General features: G+C 47.6%; 1 protein-coding gene across 3 annotated transcripts; it reads right to left on the reverse strand.

Annotated features, from left to right (window-relative positions):
- Positions 1-3620: 3620 nt before the first annotated feature.
- Positions 3621-27829, reverse strand: LOC138492061 (interleukin-1 beta-like). Of its 3 annotated transcripts, none has more exons than XM_069619014.1 (7): positions 27695-27829; positions 26455-26521; positions 25806-25842; positions 12026-12230; positions 5551-5721; positions 5097-5233; positions 3621-4290 (listed from the first exon to the last, which is right to left on the reverse strand). In XM_069619014.1, the coding sequence occupies exons 2-7, from the start codon at positions 26499-26501 to the stop codon at positions 4078-4080; spliced, it is 810 nt and encodes a 269-aa protein (XP_069475115.1). In that variant the 5' UTR covers positions 26502-26521; positions 27695-27829; the 3' UTR covers positions 3621-4077. The 3 variants fall into 3 exon arrangements, with proteins under 3 accessions (XP_069475115.1, XP_069475117.1, XP_069475116.1); XM_069619016.1 differs by lacking the exon at positions 27695-27829 and adding an exon at positions 27639-27658; XM_069619015.1 differs by lacking the exon at positions 27695-27829 and adding an exon at positions 27608-27627.
- Positions 27830-27970: the final 141 nt, after the last annotated feature.

The following is a 27970-nucleotide window of genomic DNA, read 5'->3' on the forward strand; positions in this document are numbered from 1 at the left end:
AGGAGAGACCAGCTGACCCAGTAACCAGATCTCTTGACCCCTGCTGCTGCCGCCCGTAACCAAATCTTTGGCCCTGCTGTCCAGAGACCTTGCTGGCTGTCCAATTGCTCAACTGAAGTGTATCTTTTAAGTATCACATCACCCAAAAACTGCACATCCCGCTCTTTTACCTTGCATCTTGTTCAAATCATTTTAAAATCCCATGAAAACCCTAGTCATTTCCAAAATTGCCAGTATCCTCTGTTCACCCTTTCCCTAGAAGAATCTGTTGTCTAGATCTGTTTATTTTTCCTTCAGTTACCTGTTAAGTCCCTAGCATTATTCAGAATAATGCATTAATTCCCCATTGAAAATTCATGTTCATTATTGTTGCCCTTCGAAAGTTAATTTTGTCAATTGTTTTTACTAATTATAGCCTTAATTTAGTCTCAGTAATCATTGTGCTCACAAAACCGAATTTGCCCATGTATTTTGCTTTTCTTTCAAATCTGACTTGCGTTTCCCATAATAAACCCATACTATCATCCTATAACGATTCATCCCTTCCCCTCGGTATACTGTCTCTTCTGTACCTTTGTTTCCCCATCCCAAAACCGATTTTGACTGCTAAGCCCATTTTCTTAGCTGTTTGCCAGTTTAAAGCCTGTGTGAAATAAGAAATTGCAATTCTGCTACATGTGATTTCTGTGACATGGTTTTCCTCCCAAAATATATTCTCACCAGTGTTCACACTGCTTTAGTGCCATGATCAGTAGCCAGTCAACTTCCTCGTCTATTTAGTGCAGCCACATGAACTTCTGTCCTAGGGATCATACCGCAAGTGTAACTGATCCATAAGTAGCCAGTGAAGTCAGAGTATGCCATTTTGCAGGTTTACTGGGGTGGTGGGTCGAATTTATAAACAGATTTCTCCCCTCTTCTTTCTGACTCCTTGCCACTACTTTCCATCCACACAGAATTTAGTTAGCAGGTGTTGGGGGAAGTGTTGCAGGTGGAGTGCATAACCTATGTGCCATCTGTGATTGTCAAGAAAAGTGCTTCTGTTTCCACTTCTATTAAAAGGTTTATGTAGAGGATGTTAGAAAGTTGAATTAACTGCATTATCAACCTTGCAGTTGTATTGCCACACCGTGGTGGCTGCTGTCCTGAATTTAGTTTTGCTCTGATTTTTTCATTTGCATTATAAAAAAAAAAAATCATTGTTACACACGGACTGGTTCATGGTCCATTGCGACACAGGGTATTTGTTAAAGTGGGTGTGAGACTAGTTGGGTGCCTTCTCAAAGTGGAATCCGAAATCAATAAAGATTAGTAGCGTTTTTATTGTGTGCCACATTCCTTGCCAGTGGAAAGTGTCCTTGTCTGGAGTGTGCTGTGCCGTAAATCCTTGTTCCAGCATCATTAATGGACTTTGTGATTTGTCGTGTAAAGGAGTCCGTTACCCTGCTTCTTGTGGGCGCCACTCAGCTTTCGTCATGGTCACTGCTAGGCTGTTGCCCAATCCTAGATCACCACTAGCACCTGGTAGGTCCTAGATCAAACAAGGATCCATTGATATCAGCCAAAACAGCGCAGAGCACCATAGGGTTCAAGTCGTCCCAGGTATCCACCAAGGCCAGCTCCCCCTCACAAGTTGCACTTCCACAGGTCAAAGCCCGATGATAGCTGGAATTACAGATGACAGAAGCAAGACGGCCCACAATCTTAGTGGATGGTTATACTAATATGGCAGCTCATGGAGAATCACGGTATTACACACGGAGGGGCCATCATGCAAGCCCAACGTTCAGCAGAAATGTCTCTGCCAGGGTCTAGGATATATTCCCCGGTCAGCTTCTCAACGCCAGTCAAGCAAGAAAATGAGGTGGCAGATGGTGGGTCGACACCAGGTAACCCTCAGGGCCCAGCCACTCCTTACATCAACCGCTGTGCCACACATCCGACCTGGTAGTCACAGCAGTCGTCACCCCAGCTTCTGACGCTGGGTGCAACGGGTGATCTAACACAGCGTCCGGACTTCAAGCTGCACCCCAGCGGCCGCCGCAACCACAGTATGACCCACTCAAAGTGCAGCTTGCTCACCTAGGACACAGCGGGTTAGAAGTATTGGTATTTGGTAGTTTGTGCTTGAGCCACTCCGAAACCCTTTATTATATTTTTTTTAAATTAAAAAATAAATAAATCACTGGGTGGTTGGATTACGGGTCATCTATAGTCTTAGTGAGGTTCCGGGACTGAAGAACTCAGAGAGGCGCAGCGGAACAGCACCACCCTGCTGTGGTATTTTGTTATATGGGAAGGTCATCTTCTAGCCATAGAGCTTGGTAATCTGCAGCTTAATTCATTTTTGTGTACCATTTCACATAATTAAGCCAAACGTTCAAGGGAGGGCAATGGGTCAAATACAGCTATGCATCAGATATGGCCTGCGCCTGCATCAGGAGTGGAAGTGGCCTGGGATGGGATGGCATCCTTTAGCTTTGGAAAGGGAACCTTCGGCTCATGGATGAGTGAAGCAGGGCAGTGGGTTTGCAGCATGGACCTGGCTAATGTCATTGCTTGCTTTGGCATTAAGATGGAGGATGTTGCCCTTCTTGTTAGATGCCTGGGGAAAAATACTTTCCCGTCAGGTGGTAATCTGTCACACATATGGCTGATGCTTACCGCCATGGTTCTTATGCTTTGGGAATTGCAGGGCCTGCGGAATTGGTCCCGTGATCACATGCAGAACAGCTTATGTGAACTGAGTTTTTACTTTTTCTTCCTGTTAAGCTGCTAGGTTGTCCAACAGCAGACCTCGAGAGCCAGAAACCTGACGGGTTTTCCGGACATCCCTCATGAATATTCATGAGGAAAAATGAGCATACATTTAGAATCATTGTATGTAAAATTTGAATATAATAAGCATCATGAATATCCGACATGTACCCGACCCTCGAGTTGGACAATCCTGGGTCGGGGAGAATCCTTGGGTATTACGCTTAACACTATATCAGAGTTGCCCATTTCTTTGTGCCACAAAGGAATGAGACTGTAAGCAACTCGCTCGTGATGCTATGCAAACGTACAGGGTTTGGGCGCCACAAGGGAGAACAAAAACAAACACAACCATCTTACTAGGCCCAGTGACATGGAGAATAGTCACTTGCTCATATTTAGAGGAATTGGTGTCTACCACCAGTCAGGTTTCTGTCCGAAACACAAGGCATTGGCACCAACAGCAGAAAGCTGTTCCAAAAAAAATAAAAAACCTAATTGAGGAGATGAAGGTTTGTACAGTTCAGCCATGCTAGCACACGCCCTCCCAAAGTGCAAGTGCTGGCAGCTAAGAGACCTTGGCTTCCAGATAAACATACACCCCATAGTCACCACCACATCGGATTTTGCTGCAACTGAGAATTCTGGTGCATCAGGCCTGCACACAACCCCACAGGCCTTGTACCTGCCTCTCGCCAACTACGCCGGCACTGACTCTTCCCTTAGAATAATGCATCACGAGGCTGCCAAGTGTGCTACACAAAACCACTTCTAGTGATGGCGAGTTAACGCCACCAACACTGATAAGTAGTGACATCTCGTACTCTGCGGTGCAGCGCCCCAATATAGTAACAATCAACCCATTATACGTACATATTTATTAAACATTACCCATTATAAAAAGCACGTGGTTATAAATGTAAATTATAACAGAAGGTGCGTCTATAAATAGGCATCTTTATAAAAACATACTATTTGAAAGTGTCAGTAAATGTCCTGGGGTGGCGGAGGGATTTAGGGTGGGTCAGAAAGCTGAAGAATGTTTGTCACGAGTTCAAGCTAGAAATTTGAGGACAACAAAAACTGTTTTCCTCTTCGGACATCATAATTCATAGAAAAATATATATATATATATATATATGCCTCCGGTCCCTAGAGCTGTAGGTTTGACACAGGATCAGCAACCTCCGAGGAGCTGTCGATTGCTGTGTTCTTGGTACATACGCCAACAGTCTGTATTTTATGGAACTGCAAAATAGCTCACTGCCTTCACTTGCTCTGTACTTTGGACATACATTGAGCGATCTGAGTAAAACCTTCCTAGAAAAGCTTAAAATTTTGGATGGCACTCTGGTCATTCGAGCGCGTCACTGTCACTGGCTCATTTTCATTTTGTGAGCTACTGATGTACCAGCTGGGGCAGGTGGCAGACTCAAAGGTGGAACTTGGGTTGCCGCTGCTGGCCGAGTCTACCTTGAAGAAGAGGAAGCGCAGGAGGTCAGTCCGGATGGAATCCAACGGTCCGTTTACTTCCTGTTAGGGGAGGAAAAATAAAAAAGGCATGTTAATAAAATAAAAAAGGCAGGTTAGACAGACTTAGAGTCCGAGTGGAACCCTCCCCAACATTGATATTCCATAAATGTGGAAAATGGGGCAGGAGTATGTGGGGGCCTGGCCCTGGAGGTGGACTTTCAGGGTAGGTGGAACCAGCACCTAGGAGCAGACTAAATCACAGAACAGCTGACGTACGGACCCAAAGTTGCACTGTGGCTCAGACACCTCAAGAGAAAAGTCTTAAGGGGACATCACCGCCTGCAACGTAGGAAGGCACCCGATGCCTGGTCCTCAAGGGCAGAAGTGGTTGGATGCACTTGAAGCCTAGATAACCAGGTGCAAGGAGTTGGGGAGGGTGGTCGCATCCGAGTGACACCTTGAAGGGCACCTAGTTGGGACGGATGCAGGCCAGCTTTGTTCAAACCAAAATCGGGGCATATTAAGCTTTTCCCATCAGAGCAAAACGTTGCTCCCTATTGGGGTGGTCCCCCCCCCCCCAAAAATGCAAACTGAATTCAAACCAGAGAGGTGGCAACGTTTCTGAGACGGGGTCAGCTAAAGGCTGGGCCTCAAGATGTAGTGCGGCCAGGAACAGCACTTGAAATCGATCAAAGGGTGGATGTGGAAATTCAGGATCTAGAGGGTGAGGGGAACAAGCGTGGATATCAAAGTGCAGCGAGATCAGGTGAGCCAGCATGTGGACTGGCAGAGTAGCATAGGGGTGTACATGAATTGTACACATTGTTCAGGATTGCTATGCGCCCACGAGTGCCACATGCACTTACCCCTAGATGCAGCTCAGGCTTCCCGCCCACCATCATGCAGGCAAGGTAGAGGTTCCGTCCAACAATGCCCAGAGTGACTGGCAGCTTTCCAGCCCCTGGAGAGCGTGATGCTCTGTACAAAGCCATATTCAGCTTCACTGCAAAGAGGAATGGTAGAGGGCTGTACATATCAAGTTTGTTCCCACATTAGACCAACCACGCATTCAAGTCTCTAAATCCTTTTTGTAAGCCAAACACATAGTAGCGCGTCAGTGGAAGTAGGTTATGTTGACTTGTACCATGCACCGCTACCACCCAGGGGCAGTCTCCAGGTGCTTAGTTCACTGCCCATCAGGCCTTGAGACATTCTCCAAACCATGTGATTACATTATCCGTCAGATCTCTCCCTGCCCCCGCCCCCCCCCACCCCAATTGAAATACGCCCACGTTCATAGGCCTGTGAGCTATTGCTTACCTTGCAAATCTATGTTGTGCTCCTGCAGGTGCAGGGCTACCAGCTGGGCCTGGCCGGAGAACTCCTTCAGCACCATGCGCTTGTTGGCAGTGTCTGTGACCCGACTCACGCTGCTGGTGAACATTTGCAGGGGCACCGATTCAGTCATAGACGAAGCCTCAAAGTCGTTCTCTGGAAAGAAGGAGCGCAGCAGTCAATAAGAATTCTGGAGAGAGCCAGGTTGTTCTGGAGGCAGAAGGAAGTGCTTTGCGCACAAAAGTTGCTCCAAACTGCGAGCTTTTGGCAGATGCATGTCACATACGACAAGCAGTTGGGCACAGAACGTTCAGATTCAAAATGTATCTTTAATGTCTAAATATTCTAGGATTTGTGGTGCCAAGCTTTACTGGTTGGTGGCACACCATCTGGCTCTACTTCTGTGCCGTGGCACAGTGTACTGCGCATGCATAGTTTTCATCAGGTGCAGAGCGCACGGGCACACCCATGATTTCCTCTTTGGAGTACTGCTATTGTACAGTGGCTGCCATTGCATGTTTTGTATCGTTTGCATAATATGCCTTTTGGATACATTTAAATAATCTCCACATTTGAGGGGCGGAGGTGTAAATCCACCTCAGACTCTACTGTGGTGCTTCAGGATTGCTCGACTTACTCATTGCAGCTGGAGGTTGGGTGGGTTATGTCCTCAGTTTGAAAGTCCCACCAGCTACCACCATCGGCCCTTGGTGAAGGAGCGCCCCCTCACGACAGAAAAAAACCTAAGACCGTCCTGTTAGCAAGATGTGTCCTCTTCTGTAACCCTAGTAGACACAATTTAACATAATATTGTACTATGCCTCCCTCACCAGGCCCAGTATCTCCAGCCGCACTGTAAATTTAAATCATTGACCCATACGTGGTGGTTCATTGCCCAGTTGCTAGCAGTGGGGCACATCTATGCAGAGAGCGGCAGACAATGGACTAAGTCTCACAAAAACAAATTACCCCTGTTCATGGCAGCCTGGATTGACCTTAAAGGAGGGGGGGGGGGGGGGGGGAGTGATGAGAATAATATTTAAGACTGCAAGCTCAGCTAGTTTAGCACCATGAAGTAACAGATTCTAAACATCCCTAGATGAAGAACATTTCTCAAGCCCTTATCAAGCAGCTGGATCCCCCTTAAGGGTGCATATGTTCATCCTGAATTCCCAAGGAATCATTGTAGGCTCTGCCCACTCCCGCACTAATTCATGATTCTAAAATTATACAGTCTTATTAAAGGTTTACTTGCATTGCACATTACTGGACATTTACAAATCACCATACAAGCACTATCGAATTTACATTGTGTGGCCTATACAGCTCATGGTAGGGCTTAGTAAATGCTAACATTGCTATTCTGTACACATGTGCTTGCTTAGTCATTGCTTAAGACAGGCTTTTCATTTTGACAGGGATCAGATGTGGACCAGTGAAGAGAATACTGTCTGCTCCACGAAGAAGCAGGTGAGCGTTCGCTTGGCAAAGACCCTCTCAGGCGCAGAATATCGCTCAGCCCCCATTAGTTTGAGCCTCGAGCCTGTGGTTCCATTTAGGCCCCTAGGCCGTGCCTGCATCCCCGTGTGCACCGCATCCTCTCAAGCCCTCCCACCTTCCCAGATCTGCCTATGCAGCCAATGTGGCGAAAGGCCCAAGGCAAAGGGCGGCTCCAGATTGTGTCTGCAGTATCAGCTGCAGCAGCCAGCCGCTAGTAGGACCAGTGCAGTAGGAGAAGCCTAGAAACTAGTCCACCTTCAAACTTACATACACCGATTACCTCCACCACCCTCCCCCCCCCCCCTGCCAATATACAGGAATCCCAAATTTACCTGTGTCCCAATATCAGAACTGTATCAGCACACAGTGACCAATTTATATCTAGAGAGCATCACTGAGTGATACTGTAATTGTTGGCCCATGCCTTGTGAGATGAGACACAGAAGAACGGACAATGCTAACAAACATTGACAGACTAACACCATACATCACCAAAACGAGGACCTTCCCACTCGACAGCCACAAAACTTAGGGAACCTGATGAAAACAAAAACCCAAGCCTGAACCTAGACAAACAACGGTACCAACACCTCAACAAGAGATCGACAAGACTTTGACAAGACATTCAAACAAGCCAAACTAAGCCTTTAAAATCCACTGCAATCTAATAAATGCAAGATCCATGTCCAAACATTCAACAGAGCAGCAACCTTCGAGGCGACAACATGGACATCACAGAAACATGGTTGGATGACCACTCCAAAGCTGCCTCCCCACCAACTTCAAATGCCTTCAGGTTAAAAAAGAATTAGAACATAAAAAGCAATAGCATTCAAAGGACACCTGAAAATAAAAACAGGCAAACTTCTTATCAACTGCGAAACCATGGTCCTACACCTTTCAGCGAATCAAAAAAAACCATTCACAGACCACCGACCTGCAATGCAAACTTCATAGAAGCCATCACCAACATCGATCACAAACCTCTAATAAAGTGGGACTTCAACATTTGGTTTGAAGAAAAACACGCCAACTCTCAAAACTCACTAGTAAGGCAACTAAAAACCATTAAACTACAACAGTTGGTCAAAGGGGCAACACTCACCAGGACACACCCTTGACGCAATTCACCAAGGGAAAAAAAAGTATCAGCACGACACCACTGAAACAAATACTGTGGAGCGGCCATCTCATCATCCCATTCGTGATCCCACTACCAAATCAAGTCTGCATCCAGCCCTGTGCCGCACCCCAAGCTCACAACCATCACAAAAAGAACCTCGAAAACTGTCAAAGCAAGCAACCTAACAACTGGAGATGACCAAACCCTCAACTACAGAACTGGAGCTGGCAGACTTAGATGGGAAAGCTGTGCTACTCCAAATCGCAGATTTGAATCGCCCATCCCCCGGAAAAACCATTTACCCCCTCAAAATAAAAAAGCAATGGCAAAATGGTTCACTCCACTACCAAGCACCATGACTAAGAACAAGCTGGAATTGAAATGGAGGAAAGAATACAACCAAGACAAGAAAACACGGTTTCAAAGACAAATACACGCAAGTAAGAAGGAAATTCAAGAGGCAAAGAAAGCATTATGATGACAGAAGCACCAATGCCACCAACACAAAAAGAAATGATCATAAAAGAAATGTAAAACGTTGGCTAGTGATTGAGAATCTACTAGGGACTTACATTTCTATACCTTCAAATACAACACAGTAGAGTACTATGATTGGATGCAGTACACCTGACAAACTATTAAATCTTTTAAGTATGTACATTACATGAAGTGCCGATACATTTTAGTGTGTATATGGATTGTAAATGTATTATATTTGAAAATTTTATTTAGAAACTAACATTAATTAAAAATATGAGAAACCCAACGGGTTGCAAAAACACTCCAACCCCCCTCAGACAAACTGTGCAATGACTTGGGAGAGCATTTCAAGAACATCCAACAAATCATACAAAACAGACCCAACCATAAAACTCAACCAACCGGACCCAACGAAGAGCCACAGCACAAACTCTAAACCTTTCCTGAAATATCAGCCGAAGCATTCGCCAAGTTGGTAAAACACAGCAAGAAAGCTGGATCCATGGATCCCTGCCGCCCTGAGCAAATCAATCCTCGCACAAGAAACGCCTTCAGAATACTACAGAAACCTCGTAAATCTCACAATAGGAACTGTACCACGATACTTCAAATCAGCATATATCAAACCAAATGGCGATGTGGAGGACCTCTCCAACTACAGTCCGATTTAAAACATTCCCTACCCGGCACACTCCTAATGAACACAAATTAACCAAACATGTAGAACACCACCAATTGCTAGACCAAGCACAAGTCTGTTTCAGACCCACAAGAGGAACAGAATCAGCACTACTATCCATCTGGGACGACCTAAGAACAAAAGCACACTCCAACACAACCTCAGCTCCGATTCTGCTAGACCTCTTGCAGCATTCGACACAGTAAGCCACGACACCCTAACCAAAAGACTTGAAGATATAGGCATAACGGATGTGGCATCATGGGTGTAATTTTAAGGGGGGGGGAGAAACGGGGCTGTTTGTCACCCCCCCCCCCTTCCAACTTCATGGCACACCATTTTGTCCCCATTCATTTGGCTGGGGCACCTTTTCTTCAGATGTCATTTCCCCCCCAACATTTTCAGCAAAGTTACTCCACTGTGTGGCACTACCCTGGATTAAATCATTCCTAGCAGACAGAACAGAAACCGTATGGATAAAATCTACTCCACGAGTTACGACTGGAGTACCACAGGGATCACCACTACATCTACCAGACTCCAGTAATCAGAATCTTCACAAAATTAAATGCTACAACTACGCAAACACTCAAATCAGTGACATAAGAAGACACTCAAGCCGATCACTCAACCCTAATCGAGTGTCAAGAAGTCTTTAACTGGATGAAAGCCAAACTTGAAAAATTAATCCGGGAAACAAATCTTCATTATATCCAAAAACCAAGAGAACTTCTACATTCCCTGGCCAACGGAAATGGGAACCACGCCCACACCTTCTAAGGTAGTAAAAAAATCTGGGAGTCCTGATGAACACCCTAACCTTAGCACCACAAATAAATGCAATAATCAAGAAATTATTCTTCCTCCTTCACACAACAATAATCTTTTCCTCCCCTTCGCCCACAAAACACTCAATCGTCGCCCTCATGTCAAGAATCGACTACGCAAACCGACTACCACAGGATGCCAGAATACCTCCTGAAGACACTACAACACAAAATGCAGCAGCTAGACATCTCAAACTATCCAGAAGCACTCAGCACTAAAAATACTACATTGGCTCACAGTCAAACATTGCATCACCGCAATGTGCATAACACACAGAGCAGTCAGCTGCATACCTACAAAAGAGAAATAATCTAAAAGCCAACAAGACTCCTGATCAACAATGAAATCCGCCTGGAACCAAAACCGTACATCACGAAAAAACTAGGGGACTCATGCTTCTCTCACCTGGCTGCAAAAACCTGGATCACCCTGAAAGAAATACAAAGACCACCTACAATTCTGAAAACTACTCAAAACCTGGCTCTTCAACATAGCAGAATCGAACTGAAACAACTAAACAAACAGGAAAAGCAAAGAACAGGCTGACAGAATATAGCATGACAGACAAACCTAGAATTGACTTAGGGAAACTCCCACTATAACAAAATGGGCAATGCTAGGTGGAATAGGACACCAGCGACAACCCCATGAGGACTGAAATTAGCATCCCTGCCCAACTCTATCTAGCAGTCTTGCCAACTCCATGAACACTACCAAAAGTGCCATACTCTGATGCAATTCTGAGTGTTGATGGTAGGCACACTTGGACGGAGTTGTGGATGTTGGAAAGAGCCGGGCAAAGGTGTGAATGATGGCAGGTGCTGCACCCGGATGTAGTTGCAGGTGTTGGTATGTATCACGCCGGATGGGGTGTGAACGGTAGCATGAATGAGCTGCATGCGCAGCTGGACAGGACTGTGAATGCCGACTATTGCCACATCTGAATAGATTAGCGGTTGTTGGCTGATGCCGCGTCTGAAGTGCATTGGAATGCTATCAAAGCCAAATTTCGATGGAATCTGGAACACTTACTCGCCTCACAGACAGGCTTCAGAGGTGGGCAGGGGCCGAATTTAGACAGGTGTTTACTGGTGGGCTTCATATATGGAAGGGATTGTGAATATCCACGAATGCCATATCGAGACAGAAATGCAGAGAGTTTCACGCGCCACACCTAGAACGTGAAACTTCACCACATCGCTTCCAGACAGATGCCAATAACCAACCCACTAACAACCTCACACCTCTGCAGACACCTAACAAACTCCAAACACAACCCTATAGCACAACAAAGCGCACAAACTTCACTACACCGCAACAAAACAAGCCACACAGACTCGCACAAAAGACAGCTACCGACCGAAAAACACCCCAAGCCCAGCAAACGGTTTTAACCGTGTTGAGGCTGTCAACAGCACATCACTGCTCTCTTGCACCCGCTTATTCCCACCAACTCACCCACCTTCCCTTTTCAGAGCCACCAGAGCGCAAGGGGGCCACTCGGTAGTGATTGAACGGGCAAATATCTTTTAACAATACTCTTTCAGCTTCAGAGGGTTAATGGCTAGGTCGGCGCTGCTGGATTTTAACTGGAAAGTGCAGACCTCACGTCAAAAGGCAAAAGCTTAACTGGTGTGGGACTCCCCGGACTGTGGACTATTGGTTTAGTTTCATGTAAGGTATGTATTTATGCAGGGTTCCTCTAAAATCGTTGGGCCTATTCCAAGCGCTAGAAAGAAAACTTGTGTTTATTCCAATTATACTTGGTGGTATAAGACAAATGAATCCAAGCTGTAATGTTAACCAACGATATTAAGTGATATGGACTCACAATAGAGGTGTCACCTTACCTTCCACCAGGACACTGCCAAGTAGCTCCAGGATGTCACTGTCGCTGAAGAACCGGTCCAGTACAGCTCGCTTCATCTTCTCCAGCGCCACCACGACCACCACTGCCTGGCGGAAGGTTGGTGTACGTTTGGCATCAGTCAGAGTCACCTGAATACCGGTCTGCCATTCACCGTCGCCCCCAGAGCAGGAGTCTGGTATGGATGGCTGTGGGTAGAAAGACAGCATGAGACATGGCTCCCAGAACCAAGCAATTACAACCCGAGATTGTGAAGCCATCACATGACTGCGGTTCAGGCAAAGGAAGCATTCCTGAAAAATACACAATTATCTTCATTCATCAAAACCAGGGATCTCAAGCAATCCTCCGGTTGCCTCACAGCTGCTGAACCTAAGGCTTTAGGACGGGTGCTAGACCGTCAGAGCAAAAAGGCTGGCTAACCTGGGCGGTAAAATGCAGGTGTGTGCCTCAGGGTTGGAAAACCTGCAGGAGATGGACCAAGTCTTGACAGAGGCGGTGGCCACAGCGCCTAAGTGCAGAAGTACTAGAAAGTGCCACTGTGTGCAGCTGTGCCTGCGCACGGGCAGCTCTCCAGGCGCAATTGTTGCACCTTTTGAGTGTCCTTTCTGTTCCGCCAGCAACACCAGTCAATAGTTCTGGTGTTTAGCCACAGAAGCTGATTGAGACGGGCCAAGAACAGGCGCTGCAATGTCACTGGCATGCACCGCCGGAAGTAGAGAGCCAAGGGGTCCTGGGCAGGTATAAGGAGAGACACCTGTTTCACAGCACAAAACAGGCAAAGGGGGAGACTATGGATGCCTACGTGATGAGACTACGCACCAAGCTCAAACACTGACTTTGCAAACTACTCAAATACAGAGGCCCTCAGGTCACAAATCATATCCGGGTGCAAGTCTCAAGTGTTCTGCAGGAAGCTGCTGCAGAAATCCTGCACACTAGAAGAGATCCTAGCGCTGGCCAGAGTTGAAAGGGCGATGACTCCCAAGTAGAAAGCTTTGGAAGTGCCAGAGAGAATCTCAACCGACTACAACTAGAGAAGAAGTCAGAAGAACTTCTGCAAGTGTGGATTTGAATATCCATATGAATGGACGTGCCCAGCCGTCGGACAGCGCTGCACATCCCGCGGCGAAGGACACTTCAAGGCAGTATGTAGGCTATTCTGAGGGAGAGAGCGACCCAAAGACAACATGCCTCGCACCAGAAGTCGCTATGGGGGGCCATCCAATACCAACCCAACTCCCTCCACCGCCGAGAATCAGCCCCAGGGTGACCAAAGGGACCGAGACTCTGGAGACGACCGGCAAAGACGAAGAGAAAGAAGATTTGTGATACGGGCGAGGCCCATTCGGAGATCAAGACGTCATGTGCACTACTTGGTGGAGCAATCCCCTACAGAATCAGATGCCAGCTCATCAGGGAGCGACAAAAAAAGAAGGCCCAAGTCCACGGCAAACGCCCACAGCCCAACACTCATCATAAAACTACAGGAACACCGACAGTTTCTCATAGACACTGGTGCCACTATCAAGGTATACTCAGAGCTAACCCAGAAACCCAAATTACAACTGGCCACAGTCGACATCTATGCATACGGGGCCAAGACCCCGCTGAAATGCGTGGGACAATTCAGTGGGCTCTGTCGCTACAAAGGAAAAGAAATGAGTCCATATACACGTGTTAGCCACCGAGACAGACAGCGGCTGTGTTCTGACCTTCAAGGCAGCCGCTGACATGGGCCTAATACACATACTCTACAACATAATGGTCCACAAATTCATTGACCCGGCGGAAATGATAAATAATCTATACCCCCAAGATATTCAAAGGCATCAGAAAACTCAAGAACCGGCAAGTCAAACTTCATGTGGACAACTCCATACGCCCCGTGGCCCAACCATACCGCGGAATCCCAGTCAATATTCAAAGAAGTTGGGGGATGAACTGAGGAAACACCACATTATCGAAAAGGCCACCGGACCCACCACATGGGTCTCTTCAATCTTCTGTCCCGAAGAAGGGGTCTGAGGCCATTAGACTTTGCTTCGACATGCAACGCCCAAACCAAGCGATCAAGAGAGGTACCCAGCGCCCCTAATCACCGACATGATCCACCTATTGGTGGGGCCAAGGTCTTCTCCAAACTAGACTTACAAAAGGGATACCAACAGTTGGTATTGCATCCCGAGAGCCGCAACATAACCTACGTTTGTCACCCACGTCGGCCTTTTCAAATACAAAAGACTAAGCTTCGCGGTGTCCTCAGCCGCAGAGACTTTCCAAGCAGAAGTCCATAACATAAACACATCCCTAACTGCCTCAACTATTTGGATGACATCTTCGCGTTTGTTCACGTCGGTTCCAAACACTACGAGTCTCATGAAGTTATGCAAGGCCCTACATGACGCCAATCTCCTGCTAAATAAGGACAAATGCGAATTCCGCAAGAACACACTTAAATTCTTCGGTCACGTCTTCTCCGAATCAAGGATGACCCCAGACCCTGACAAAGTGTCAGCCTTGAACGACTTGCGCGGCCCCAACCAATGTGTCCGAGCTCTGATCATTCCTGGGCCTCGCCAGTTACTGCAACAGATACTTGCGATTTTGCATCAGTCAGCGAGCCATTAAGGAAACTCACCCATCAAGACGAAATGTTTGAGTGGTCCAGCGACTGTCAAGGCCTTCGAGACAATAAGAGAAAGGGTCACGAAGGCGGAGAACTACGACCCCAACAGGAGAACTGAACTAACAGTCGACGCCAGCCCTGTGGGGCTGGGGGCCATTCTGGAACAACTCGACCCGTGAGATCCCTCGCAGAAACACAGTGGCAGAAACATAGTGGCCTATGCCAGCCGCAGCCTGTCAACCACCGAACGGGCATACTCCCAGGCAGAGAAGGAGGGGCTATCAGTCGTATGGGCATGCAAACATTTCCATTTGTTTCTGTATGGGAAACCATTCGTCACGGATCACCAAGCGCTGCTATTCCTCTATGGCAACCCACAGGGAAAAATGCCGCCACGCATCGCCTGATGGGGGTCAAGACTCCAAGATTACGCATTCGACATCCACAGGCCATGGAAAGCATAAGGTGAGAACCCAGCTGACTTCCTATCGAGGGGAGAAAGCGCACCAGAACCATCTGTGGCTGACCGATACCCAAGATACCTGGTCCATCAGACCACACTGGAGGGTGTCAACTCGGAGGAACTCGCCCGAGAGACGGAGAGCGACCCGGCTTGCCGCATCATCCTCGAGGGACTAGAATCGGGACAGTGGCGAAGAGCCCGAGAAAGGGGGAAAGCAGCGGGAGGCCAAGTATGGGAAGACGTGGAACGGCTCCTGATGGTGAAGGAGGAGCTGGCCGTGTCGGACGATCACCTACTACTCAAAGACTGCAGACTGGTGATCCTGGAGGCCATGAGAGCGAAAGTCAAACTAGCGCACAAGACCCATAGAGGCATGTCTCCACCAAGTGCATGCTCCGGCAAAAGGTATGGTTCCCGAACATGGACGCCCGAGTAGTGGCCGCCATCAAGGCATGTCCCACCAGCTGCCTCATCACACCGAACTGACACCCAGAACCTCTGCGCATGTCCGAGCTCCCGCAAAACATATGGGAGGCCGTCGCAGATTTCTTTGGACCCATTGAAAGGGGGGGAAATATGCCTCAGCTGTGATGGACGAGTACTCACGGTATCCTGATGTGCGGCTCATATCATCCACGGCCGCCCACCACGTTGTCCCAGCACTAGACCACATGTTCTCAGCATATGGAGTCCCCAAGGTACTCAAGACTGGAACATGGGGGCCCGTTCTGTGGACATCAATTTGCCCAATTCGCAGAATACCTAGGATTCCATCACCGAAAGATCATTCCATTGTGGCCTCAAGGAAATGGGATGATCGAAAGATTCATGGCCAATCTCAAGCGAGCCTTACAAGTTGCTCACCTGACAGAACAGCCCTACGAACAGGTATTGAATCAGCTGTTGAGGGACTAACGCAGGACGCCTCACAGCACAACAGGAAAGACCCCAGCCAAGCTCATGTTTTAGGCGAAACACCCAAACACTCATCCCTCAGGCCAAAGGGATCAGCCTGCGACCGGCACTGGACCCGGAGGTCCGCGAGCAAGACAAGGCAGCCAAGGCTCTGATTAAGGAGTACGCCGACAGCCGCCGTCAGGCGCATCCATCCCCGCTGCAAGTAGGTGACGTGGTAGCAGTTCGCCAACCAGTAACCCACAAGCACACCGCGGTTTTCAGAGAGGAGCCTCTTCTCGTCACGCACAAGAAAGGGTCGATGATAACGGCCCAAGGGTCAACAGAATCGGTCACCCGCAACTCGTCCCATTTTAAGGAACTTCCACCATCTGAGACGAGACGTCAGTGGGGAAGTGTAAGCTCCTGTGGACTATGAGTCTGATGAACCGTACCTAGGCGATCAGTGGGACTCGGATGAAGCCGAGCGGAGGACCAGGAATCGTTGAGGGGTGCGTGTCCCCCTCTTTTGCCTTGCCCGGGTCCGATGAGCTGTGAAGGCAGCATTTTGTTTTGAAGCGGGTTCGGTAGCGGCTGCAACACCGGCATTGCCCTTCAGGAAGGGGAGAGTGAGCAACAATTGATTTGTCAGTCATGCATATCTAGCTGAATCATTTTCTCAGTCATCCCTCATGTTGTCTCTGCATTTTGGATTGGGTGTGTCGAATACGCTGTGGTTCCGGTGGAGGGGCAGCAGGGACGCCACTTCACCAAAATGCTAGGGGTAGAGGAAATGACATCATGCAACCTCAGATGACAGGTAGTGATGTAATTGGACCCTGCACCCCGAAGTGACATAAGCGATGGCCCATGACCTTTCACCCCTTGACAAGAACTGGCATCATATAACTGTTCCCAAGTACACTACGAAAGTTAGTTACAATATCACTATAATGTGATATTTCATACAGGAAGGGATCACCATATGCATCATTAATATTAGTGCGTATGTGATTTCATACAGGAAGGGATCACCATATGCATCATTAATATTAGTGCGTATAGGCCCACATTACCAAATTACTGCGAATGCAAGCAGACGTCCAAGGCCAAATGATGATGGGTTATAGAACATATTGTATATCACCCAACCAGTTATCAACCTCTGAAGGATGAAAGGTTGAGTTGTTCAAGAATAGACTAAATCAGTGACTCACCTCCTGCAGTGTGCCTGAAGTAAGCTTTAATTAGTCTAGCAATTATTGTATATAATTCTAAGACAAAATTATTTTTTGGGGTCCCTGCTCAAAGGCCGGAACAAGAAAGCCAGCCACTCCACAAATTAAGATCCACATGGCACTGGCCACAACCCAATAGCTAAAATTATGGGCAATGTTGCAGGGCCGCCCAAAGCGAGGCAGGGTAACTGCTGTTACCATCAGCAGCCTGGGAGAGGGGCAGCCCCCACTGTTTCCTCAGCCTGCCCCTCTCCCACCACTCAGCTGCAGAGACACGCAGTCTCTGCAACACAATGCCAAGGAAGGGTGAGGTGTGAATGACAACCTCACCCTTCCTCCAAACAGCAAGGTGCTAAGCACCATAAGGAAACCAACAGTCAGGCAGGGCCCAGGTTCAAAGACCTGCCCCCATCAGGGGGCCAGACAGTCAGCTATCCGGCCGGTGGCTGTGACAACAGCAGCCCCCCACCACTTACATAACAAAGACCCAGGGCTTCCCTGGGTCTTATAAGAGCAGCATCTGTTTGTGGACCTTGAACGGGGACCCAAACAAACAGGAGGTTCACTGTTTACTCAGTGTCTTCCAATCTTTTTGCTTCTTTACCGCAGGACCCTCCCACCCTACAAAAAAAGAAGGGAGAAGAACAAGAACTACAAGGCACTGTACGGTGCCCAAAACAAGTCGTGGGACACAAGAAGGCGGCACGGGCCAGAGTGGGTAACCTCAGGACCCGGTGCCCAAAAGTATGATACTATATATTGTTATGCCATAACCACAACTGTACAATAAAAAAATCCTACAGCCTTTTATTGCCAACACTTGACACAAGTTGTGAACTTATTTTGGGGGAAGGTTTTGGGGCTCGGCCAATACAAATGTATGCATTTGGGTTCAGCAGTTATTAAAACGTTCAGGGGTAGCAAGGGAGACCCCCAAATGACGTCCCTGAGGCGCAGTAGGGGCTTGGGACTGGAGAGCCCAGTCGGCCTGCTGATGGCACAGGGTGTTGGAAGAGTGACTCAGTTCTGGTGCATCCACAGTCTGCATCGCTGCAGGCAAAGCCCACAGCAAGTGGGCAGTGTTGGGTGGTGGGCCAGTTATCCAGATTACTTCTGGCGCAGGTCGACGGAGTGGGCAGAGAACGTTACATGGGTGTCAGTGCAGGTGCGTGAATTTGTGTTGGGGACGGGGAAAGAAACGTACAGTTTTGCAAATAGTGTGGTGCATTACCCCCTCTTTGGGGGCTTGTTCACAGGTTTCAGCGTATGCATGAGGAAGGTAGGGCCCTCCGCCAGTGCATAACTGAAGCATTTATTTCCTGGGCATGGGGGGCAGAGTTGGTTCAACCGTTAGTTGCCACAGATATAGGATGGCTTGCATGCTCATACCGGATCACTGGGGCAGGGATTGTGGGATGTATTTACCCATGCATCCTAGCCCTACCTCAAAACTGTGCAGTACTGACATGGAAAACATCATGATGGCCAGAGCTTCCCAGAAAATGCACAGGGAAATGCATGAAGAATAGGCTGCCACTCATTTTTGCCGATGTTATGGGCACAGAAGGACACTGCCTAAAACCACCATTGGACTACCCGCACAGTAGTCTGAAACCATTGGGAATGGCAATGCTGATTGCCAAATGCAACCTAGAATTGTGGGGGATTCATTTCTTAAATCCCAAAAATGGGTGCAGTACCAGTACTCACCACTATCCAAAAGCCGGCAGTTTAAAACCACCCTGTGTTTCTCTGAAGGCAGGCTCAAACTGTCTATTTTAAACATTGCAACACATCTAAAAACTCACTGGACACCAGCAGACATTTGGTAGAATGGAGTGTTGTGTGCCTACAAAATCTGGGAAATGAAGAGCCCAAAACAATGCTTATAACAAAACTGCTATGGAGTCAGCAGTTTAAGTTGCACTGGATTTAAAGACACTAAAATCGAAAATGTTTAAATTGACTGAGTGACCTACTTTTGAGTGTCACATAGGTTGCAATTGTTTAAATGTCATAGTTTTGCACTTAGAATCAGCATTCTAGCTGCATGTGTAAAATTGCAAGTTAATTTAAAAAGCAACAAATAACATGACAGTAGCTGAAAGTCTGGCTTAAGGAACTTGATTCTGCCTGGCAACTACCCCCATCAGCAGTGAAACTTGAGTCACCACTGTGTTCCCAGGCCAACCTTCCTTTTGCTGCCCACACTAAGGATATGCCATCTATCTGATAATTGAATTACCTGTGCTCTGCAAGAGAGTGAACAAAGCCCTCTTCACTCAGGCAAAGGTTTTTATTACCGCAGTCGTAAAATGTAGCTTCCTCTTGGCAGGAGCTGGGAGGAGCACTGCCTGTGAGAGCAAGCTGGCTTGGCAGAAACTGGAAAGACTGGTTTCTATACCATGTGACCTGGGAAACCACACCCCTTTGGAGCCAGAACATAACTTTAAAAAGATGAATAACTCATAGAGCGGACATGTGAAAATTTTATAAATGATACCATAATTCTTGTGATTTTTCTGCCCACATTTTAAGAGGTTTTTCGACCCGGTGGCATGTTCAGGGGGGTTTTAGCGGAAAAAATGGATATTACTCTAACTGTATGCATGTTAAAAATCTGAAACTTCTTCAGTTAATGTCCATACTCCCTGCACACATGTATGTAAAGTTGGGTCAATGTCAGAAATTGAAAAATCAGTTAAAAAGTGAAATATGTGCCATTTCTGAATGCAAGCTCTTAGAAACAGCAGATTTGGACAGAGACATGGCTAAATTCAGCCACACCATGTATATGTAATTTCAAACAACTGTGTAACTCTGAAATATGTCTTTTATTATCAAATATAGAATGTGTGCAATCTGACAGAGGAGTGTCCTATCTGCAAGCCATAAAATGACATCCCTCTGACTCACAGTTCATTCCCCAATCAAATGATAAATGGAAGTTTGACCAATTAGAAGCTGAGAGAGAGGTAGGGTCAGTGATGCTAGAACACACCCACATTCTAAACACATAAAAGCAGACAGACAGGACAGATAGGGACCTTCCAAATCCATCTGCAGCGGGACGCTCTGCCGGAAAAATCCATACTTTACCTCCATCAACCTCCAGAAAGCCAAACTAGAGACTTCAATCTATCCAGAACTAAGAGACCAGACCAGAGAGAAAGCAGTGCTGTACCCAGAAAGACCCAGACCAGCAGAGAGAGCTGACCCAGATCACTGTGAAGTGCAGAGGCCAGACCAGACCAGAGTCCAGTCTAACCCTGACCAGATCCGTGATGAGGCCCATTTCACTCAAGAATATAGTGTGAGTACCTAGAAAACTGTGCAGAACCAATCTCTTAGTTAAAATAATATAATTCAATCTATTTAATCTAAGTAGAACTGCCTCCTAACTGTCACCTGTCATTTGTAAAGCTGTCACTTGTCATTTCTAGTTGCAAGCTGCACTTGTCATTTTGAGCTTTTGAAATTTGCAAACCCAAAAACGACCTTTATTAAATCGCTCATATCTCCGCGACCGTTTGGGCTAGAGACTTGCAGTAACTTCCCTCTGATAGCTTAGAATCGTAGCTTTGAATCGCACCAAGAACCGCATTCCTACCCCTTATAGTTTTACCGCAATCGCGGAACACGCATCCGCGAATTTTACCGCGATTTGCAATTTCTTCACATGTAAAAACTGCTGCTGTTTGCTTTCCATTTGCCAGAAATTCGTTTAACCTGCTAACTATCCCTGCATCATTGCTAGTGTGAGCCTGGACTAATATTAACTAGATACCACTCACCCTGAACCTCTGAAAGGGAATTAAAAGCGTTTCCAGCACATTTCTCATTCATTGACAGCACATATCAAAGCATTTGGGCCTGTGTTTTCAAAACTCCTATCTGTGTTTTAACTTCTGTTGTCTAAGCTTGGGGGGGATTGAACTGATTACATTGATTGCATTTCTGAGAACTGTGCTTTCCTCCCATTCCCTTGCATTGCATAAAGAGGGGGGGGAGTGAATAGCCAGAGAAAAGTGATTACATTGTTTTGTTGAAATCATATTGAGTATTTTCTATACTGTATTTCATTCATTCAACCTTGCATTTCCTTGAACCCTATAAAGCATTTTCTACCACATTATACTTCTGTACCTATTTACCAGTGTGCTACCTTATCCATTTCATCTCAACTCCTTAGTAATTATAAAGAAGTGTGCTAGTGCCAGATTCTCCGTTGTTCTTTATCATATCAGATTAAGTGTGCTATTCAATTATTAATTTATTATAAAGTGTGATCTATATATATATATTTTAAATTATCAAATAAACCTTTTAAACTTGCAAAACAGAACTACTTCTTGGCTCAGTGGGGTCAGGGGGATTCCAAGAGAGGGGTGTTATATAGGGGTAGTCATCCAGAACGCATGAACTGGACCTAAAGATATATCAATAAGGGTTTTCATTCAGTATTCTAGACTAGGCGTTAACTTAGCTGTAGTGCTGAATTGAATCCTCTTACAGGATCATGGTTGGTACAGACAAGCCAGAATGCTTAGGGGGGCCTAAATGCACAGGCGTAGACAGGGTAGGGCCTGAGCGGGCAAGGCCCACCCAAAACCTGTAAATGCTGACTCAGCAGCGGTGTGGTCATTTACAGATGTGGGTCAGGCCCCACATGTTAGACAATCCTGGCTACGCCTCTGCCTATATGCAGTAGAATGAGGTGGTACGAGTACCATTACTGTACTTCATGGGGTCACATACAAGTATAGCGAACCCCGTGAGCCACGAGCAGTCCGTGGGTTGGTGCGATAGAAGAGTTTACTTTGCCTTCTTTAACACATGACCCAGGCCCCGGGCCGCATGAAATGCGGGACGATAGAGGGTCTGGGAGTTTAGGCGCGGGGTGGGGAAAACGGCGCAAAAGCGTAGGGAGGGGCGTCTGAACGGCACCACAGGAAACAAAAGCCCAGGAGGGGCAGGAAACAGCACCTGGGAAGGTGCTAAATGTAACAGCAAGGGGTCAGGGGGGTAACCCGGCTGCCCCCAAGGACGAACAAATGGCCAGGGGGGTATAAGTAAGCCTGGAAAAGGAGAGGCGGCACAAACCAGGTAAGAGCTCACCTCTCGGGTAGGCTCTTAGTGCCTGGATAAGGGGAAGGAAAAACGTTTGCCACCCAACCCACCCTATAATAACAGAAGAAGGGTGCAGGCAGGAGCAGGTACACCGAGTACTCTCTCGGTAAACGGTCCAAGAAAAGAAGGAGCAGGCAGAAGGAGGAACGCTGAGTACTCTTTCGGTACAAGGTCAAGACATGTCGTAGGCAGCATGAGCCCAGGAACGAAGGCCCAGGGATAACAAGGACTCAGGAGGAGCATTGGGCCACTTCGGGGCTGGACACAAGGTGCCCAAAAGCATATGGCAGTGTAATTATTTTGTAGTGTTGTATTTTATGTAAGAAAATAAAATGCCTACGGCCTACAACTTTTCCATACACATAATTTGTCTGCAATGTATTGCTTAGGTAGGGATCTGGTAAGAGAAGCAAAGTGAACCCACACAACAAGCCTATTGCTTGGCAAGCATCGAGTGCACACGGAGAAGGAATTTCATACCCTATAACATGTTGAGCCGGGAACTCAGGGGACAGTGCTTGCCACAGTGTATCGCATGGCCCTTTAAGGGACATGGTCTTCCAAAGGCATAACAGGGCGCACAGGCAATTCCAGCGCCATTTCCCCACGTCACAGCAGATAGAAATGCAGGCGGGCAGCTCGTGTTAATGACAAATAGCATCAATGCATGCATTTCTTATAGTCCTGCTGCAACGCCGCAGGAGCTGACCTGGCAGCATTTAGAGTAATAGGTGGGGCGGCCCTTTTCTGACCTAGAAGCAGGACACAGCAGGGCTCCTGCTGAGGCGCGTGCAAGAGGGCTACGTGATGAAACTTGGAAGGTGGTTAGGGAGAGGTGTGCAAGGAATCGAATTGGGGGGGGGGGGGTAGACGGCAAGAAATTAAGTCTGCCCTAAGCTGCCCCAAGCCATTAGGGTTCCACGTGTCTAGGCCCGGAGGGCTGGCTTCAGTGGTACATTCCATTACGTTCTCCACAGCAAATTGGAGACAAAGGGCAACTCTGCTTGCATTTCCCATACTAGAGGGTGATTGAAGTATACCTGGGTGCCGGCTTTGGGTCCATGGTAGAGACATTACACCGGCATGGACTGCTTGTTTGAGTTTCCAGTGTGTATAGTCCGTGAAGGAGCGCACCGGTGGTTGGTATGGCGCCTCAGCATTAGGCGAGTGAGTAGTGGGAGCTAGAGACCAGGATCTGATGAGGGGGCCCCTGAACTGGCCAGTATGCCTGCCGCGGGCCCCCCTCCTCCCCCCCTACCCCCATGAAGGGTTGGTGGTGGAGGTAATACCCAAATTGTTCGAATTATCCAATTGACCGAAAGTCAAGGGTCCGAATGACTTTGCACAATTGACCATACACACATTTTTTTAAACAGTAGGGGTGCAAAGGTCAATTGTAATTACAATCGTAGTGCGAGCAACTCGTATACAACCGATAGTGGAGGGTATATCTTGTGTGTGTCAGTTGCTGATAGAGGGATATATTTGCAGTTTTGCACAGGACTGGTTAACCTCTTAAATTGGGCGATTTGGACACAGGGAAAACATTTTTGAAAAAATTGGTTTCCTTTTCAGGACGGATTGTACTGGATGTTTTGGATAGAAGCCAAGGTGAACTTTGTGGGAGGAAATGGGGATGAACATTGTGCAATTTTACAGAATGTGTATTGGGCAACACTGGGCAAAGGCAGGAGGCTCTAGAACGAAAATAAAGCACGTGCCTTGGAATAAAAGTGATGGGGCTGTGCAGGGTGAAGGGGGGGACATTAGAGGACACCACCTAGTCCACACCCTCCCATCCCGAACCAAGAAAGACCCATCACTTGCCCTCGTGAGTGGACCCCGACAGTATGGCATGTGTAGAAGTGGCAGCCAATGGTTGCTAGAGTAGGCAGCACCATCTGAAATCCCAGCCCTGCCCGCCCCCACCTACTCTACTCTCCGCACTGTCTGCAGTGCGGCCTGGCGTCCGCCTGCAAGGCACACACGGCCGTAATGTTGCCGCACTACAATGAAAACTAGTTACTGCCTCCTGCAGGCCTCCCATCGGAATGTGGCGCAGGAACCTGCCAATTGGGCCTTAATAGGATAGCTCAGGGGCAACGTACTACCCTTGGAAGCACAACACGGAGCAACACAGGTCCGCGCTTAGAAACCTCTGGGTATTAAGTGTGTTATAAATAACCCATCATATCATTCTGATGGGAGGGGAGGTAGTGGGGTGTGGTAGTTTGCGTGCACAAAAGCTTTTTGCAGGAGGACATGCGACATCACACATTCCCTTTATAGGCGCAACCCTACTTTTGTAGGTGGCCCCCTCTGTGCCCACACACCTAAATTTGAATCCTGGCGGCACCACTTCTGATAACCCCCCCAAGCAGTGTTGCCATGTCCGCTTACTATAAACGACTTGGACTGGTTTTTGCCTAAAGTCGCTTTTAATATTTTCAGGTCGCTTGTTGCAGTTTTTTGTCTGAGCCCCTCCTTCCCCCCTCCCCATTGTGCACATATTGTTCCACTCGTCTGCCAGTCCCTGTCCGACTTGGCTCTATTCACAAATCTCATACGTCCGTCTCATACGTGTTGTCCGTCTTGTAGTACCAGTGTTTTATGTACAAGCGCCCTGATGCCCTCGGGCTACCGGCGCTATATAAAAAATTAAATACATACATACAAAAGAGAATGGAAACAAATGCATATTAAAGGCGAGCATCCTGTCCTCCCTTATCTAGTTAAGCACACACTGATGCTCGGGCTAAACACACACGGATGCTCGGGCTGATTGCAGTTCTAAAGCTAAGCCACATGCAGCGTCCTGGACGGTGCTGTCTGCAGCCCCTTAGCGCCCAGCAAGTACTCCCTTCTTCCACCAGTACGCCCTTTGTAGGTGTCGGGAGGCACTGTGCAATGATATTACCTAAGAGGCAAACACTTACAGGGCATTCAAGGCAACACTTTCAAAGTTTAGTCTTGATGGAAACAAGTAGTGGCAATGCCAATAGTTTGGGCTTTTGTGTAGGCATGGGAAAGGCCATTGCCAGGCACTGCTGTTGATGCCCAATATGTTACTCAAGCCAAAAACTGTTGGCTTTGCCACTGTTTAACAGGATTGGCTAAAGGCAGACTAGGTTAAGGCATGTTTAAAGAGAGCTAAGAGTGCCCATGAGAAGGTGTTTTGTGGGTGCGTTTGTTTTTTTTTAAAGCTTATTTGGTTGGGAGTCAACTTGTTTTGAAGGGGCGTTCAGTTTATTTTTCCCCTTCTGACCTGGCAACACTGCCCCAGGTGCCGCCATAGGATTCTGGCTCATCGGTTCACATGAGGAAAGTGAAAGCAGCGAGCGCGGGTGCACAGTCCTCTGCTACAACAATCAGCAAAAGGGGGTTTAATTACACTGTCAAAATCACCTACCTCCATTATACACACAGAGTCCTCTTCATACGATTCACTGTAAACATGAAAAAAAAGTGTATTTGAGTTTATCCTGCTGCATCACTGCTGTAGCAAAGAACCCGCATTTTTCAACCACTGGTGAACCGAAGGATGATCCAACCACATTTATGCACTGTTAAGCAACTACCCTAATAGCAGTTTCTAACATGGCATGCTGGCGTTGCACATGCGCCTACTACAGGTGCACTAACCCGCGGAGCTATCCACCCGAAATTGAGCACGAGGAATGGAGCCCATTCGCAGTGTGCGTTTACACTGTTCCAAGTGCCCGCCAGCCGCCCAGTAATGTCATACTCTGAGTGGCACCCATCTATTCGGTGGTGGATGGAAGCCAGAGCTGTCCAACACGTGAAGTTTCTCACGCATATGCCAGTGAGGGGTCGAAGTCCAGTCCTGGTTTTACCCCTGCCTTATGGGATTTGTAGTAATCTTGGATTAATAATGGGCAAATCTGGAAACGAGTGGAAAGAAGAAAAAAAAAAACAGGTCTGCATTCCCATCTCCTGACTGGAACGGGGCATGCGCAGGCAAGCGGCAGCAGGAGATGGTTTGGCGAGAAACCGGTTGCAGCTCAATGCGTGTAATGCGCGTTCAGTTTGGCGTTTACCTGTAGCTCTCCTCCAGCTCCGCGACCATGTCGGGTGCCAGTGACATCGTGGTTCCTGCGAGTAACACTATTTACATAAACAAAAAAAAGACAAAACAGCATCCATGAAATTAGGGCTGCATGCGCCATCCAGGTATAACGTATAGCGATTTTGCGCAAAATATGTAATTTTTAAAATTCTGCTAAAAAGTTGCAAAATACAGGATTCTAACAATGTGCCCCTTATTGTCGGAGAGAAATCGATGTCAACAGCTGCCATCTATTGGCCATAGCCCCAAACACCATGTATAAAGCACTTCCCTCTGTGGGAGGAGGCGCTATAATAAGGGCATTAGAAATGGAATCCTAAACGTTTAGCGGCAACGTATAATTATTATTCACAAAGGCCGCAACACTCAGATATTTGGAGCAATATTATCCCTTTTTCTGGCAAAATGTATAAATCTACGCGCGAATATCCTGGAAGGGGTCGTGGTCGTTTAGGGAAAATTAACGAATTCGCGGAAGGAAACGCAATCTTTCAAAGTGGCTTGCATTCTGAGAGTTGTAGTTTAAAGGGTCACTTGACTACATGAGACGGGTACTCCCCAACTATACGCGAGAATAGTAACCGCAGTCACGTGGGGGGTGGTTTGCTATGTCTGCAAAATCACGTTTGCTTCTTCTAGTTGAAGACTCCTGCGCCCCATTCCCCCCCTGCTCTGACACACCCCTATGCAGCCTTCGCCTGAAGGACCCCGCGGAACAGTGACTGGAGCCGAGCCCGCTCTTAACACAATCCCACTCCCCCGCCCCCATTTTCTCTCGGGGCCACCCCTTCTTTGGCTTTACCGGGTCTTGTTTTTAAACGACAGGATCCTAACAACTGAACCGTGTTTCGTAGTTACGGTTCTCCCGTCAGAATGCTTGCATCGGGGTGCCAGTGCAGCTGGCCATCACCCGGAGGTGCGACATACCCAGGGGGCCTTAGTTATGAAAAAGTGCTCCTGAGGGGGGAGCCGATCTTTCCCCGTAGCGCGAGGCCCAGCAGGAGTGCTCCCTGCCTCAGAAAATTACTATCACCTCTTCCGAAACTTAAGAAGTAAAGTTATCGATATGTCTCCTCCAAGGAGTGCAGTGACTCTAAAGCCTAGTATATCGCCCCTCAAAGCACCTCTCTACGTGGAGCCCGTCCCGACGATTACCCTCGCAAAGAAGTCAAGGCGTCGTAAAATGGCCCTGACGAGCAGCGCCGCCATACCTGCACGGAGAGCTTGCAAGCGGCCTGGGCGGGACTCTTCACCTGCGGCCTAGTCTCCCACACGCCCCTGTCAGGATTATTCCGAGGCCTGCTTCCCCCTCTTATAGCTGCAGAGCCCTGCCCTCGGTTTGGAAGAGGAAGTGATGTTGCAAAACGCGGCTTGCCCAAACCTATCACTCAATTTAACTAACAAAAGGAGCCGGGAAATTATCCGCCACTCTCATCAGTTACTGAGTATAGTGCCAAAGGAGGCCGGGATCCCACCACATGACCTCA

The sequence above is a fragment of the Ambystoma mexicanum genome, chromosome 10 (genome assembly GCF_040938575.1).
Source record: "Ambystoma mexicanum isolate Mex_15411 chromosome 10, UKY_AmexF1_1, whole genome shotgun sequence".
Lineage (NCBI taxonomy): Eukaryota > Metazoa > Chordata > Amphibia > Caudata > Ambystomatidae > Ambystoma > Ambystoma mexicanum.

What these genes read in the sequence shown, in the direction of transcription:
- LOC138492061 (XM_069619014.1), bottom strand. Translation starts at nt 26,501, where the DNA reads ATGTCACTGGCACCCGACATGGTCGCGGAGCTGGAGGAGAGCTACAG. An exon ending in GAGCTGGAGGAGAGCTACAG is followed by an intron (nt 25,843 to 26,454) that starts GTAAACGCCAAA and finishes TCATGTTTACAG; the next exon opens with TGAATCGTATGAAGAGGACT. An exon ending in ACTCTGTGTGTATAATGGAG is followed by an intron (nt 12,231 to 25,805) that starts GTAGGTGATTTT and finishes TTCTACCCACAG; the next exon opens with CCATCCATACCAGACTCCTG.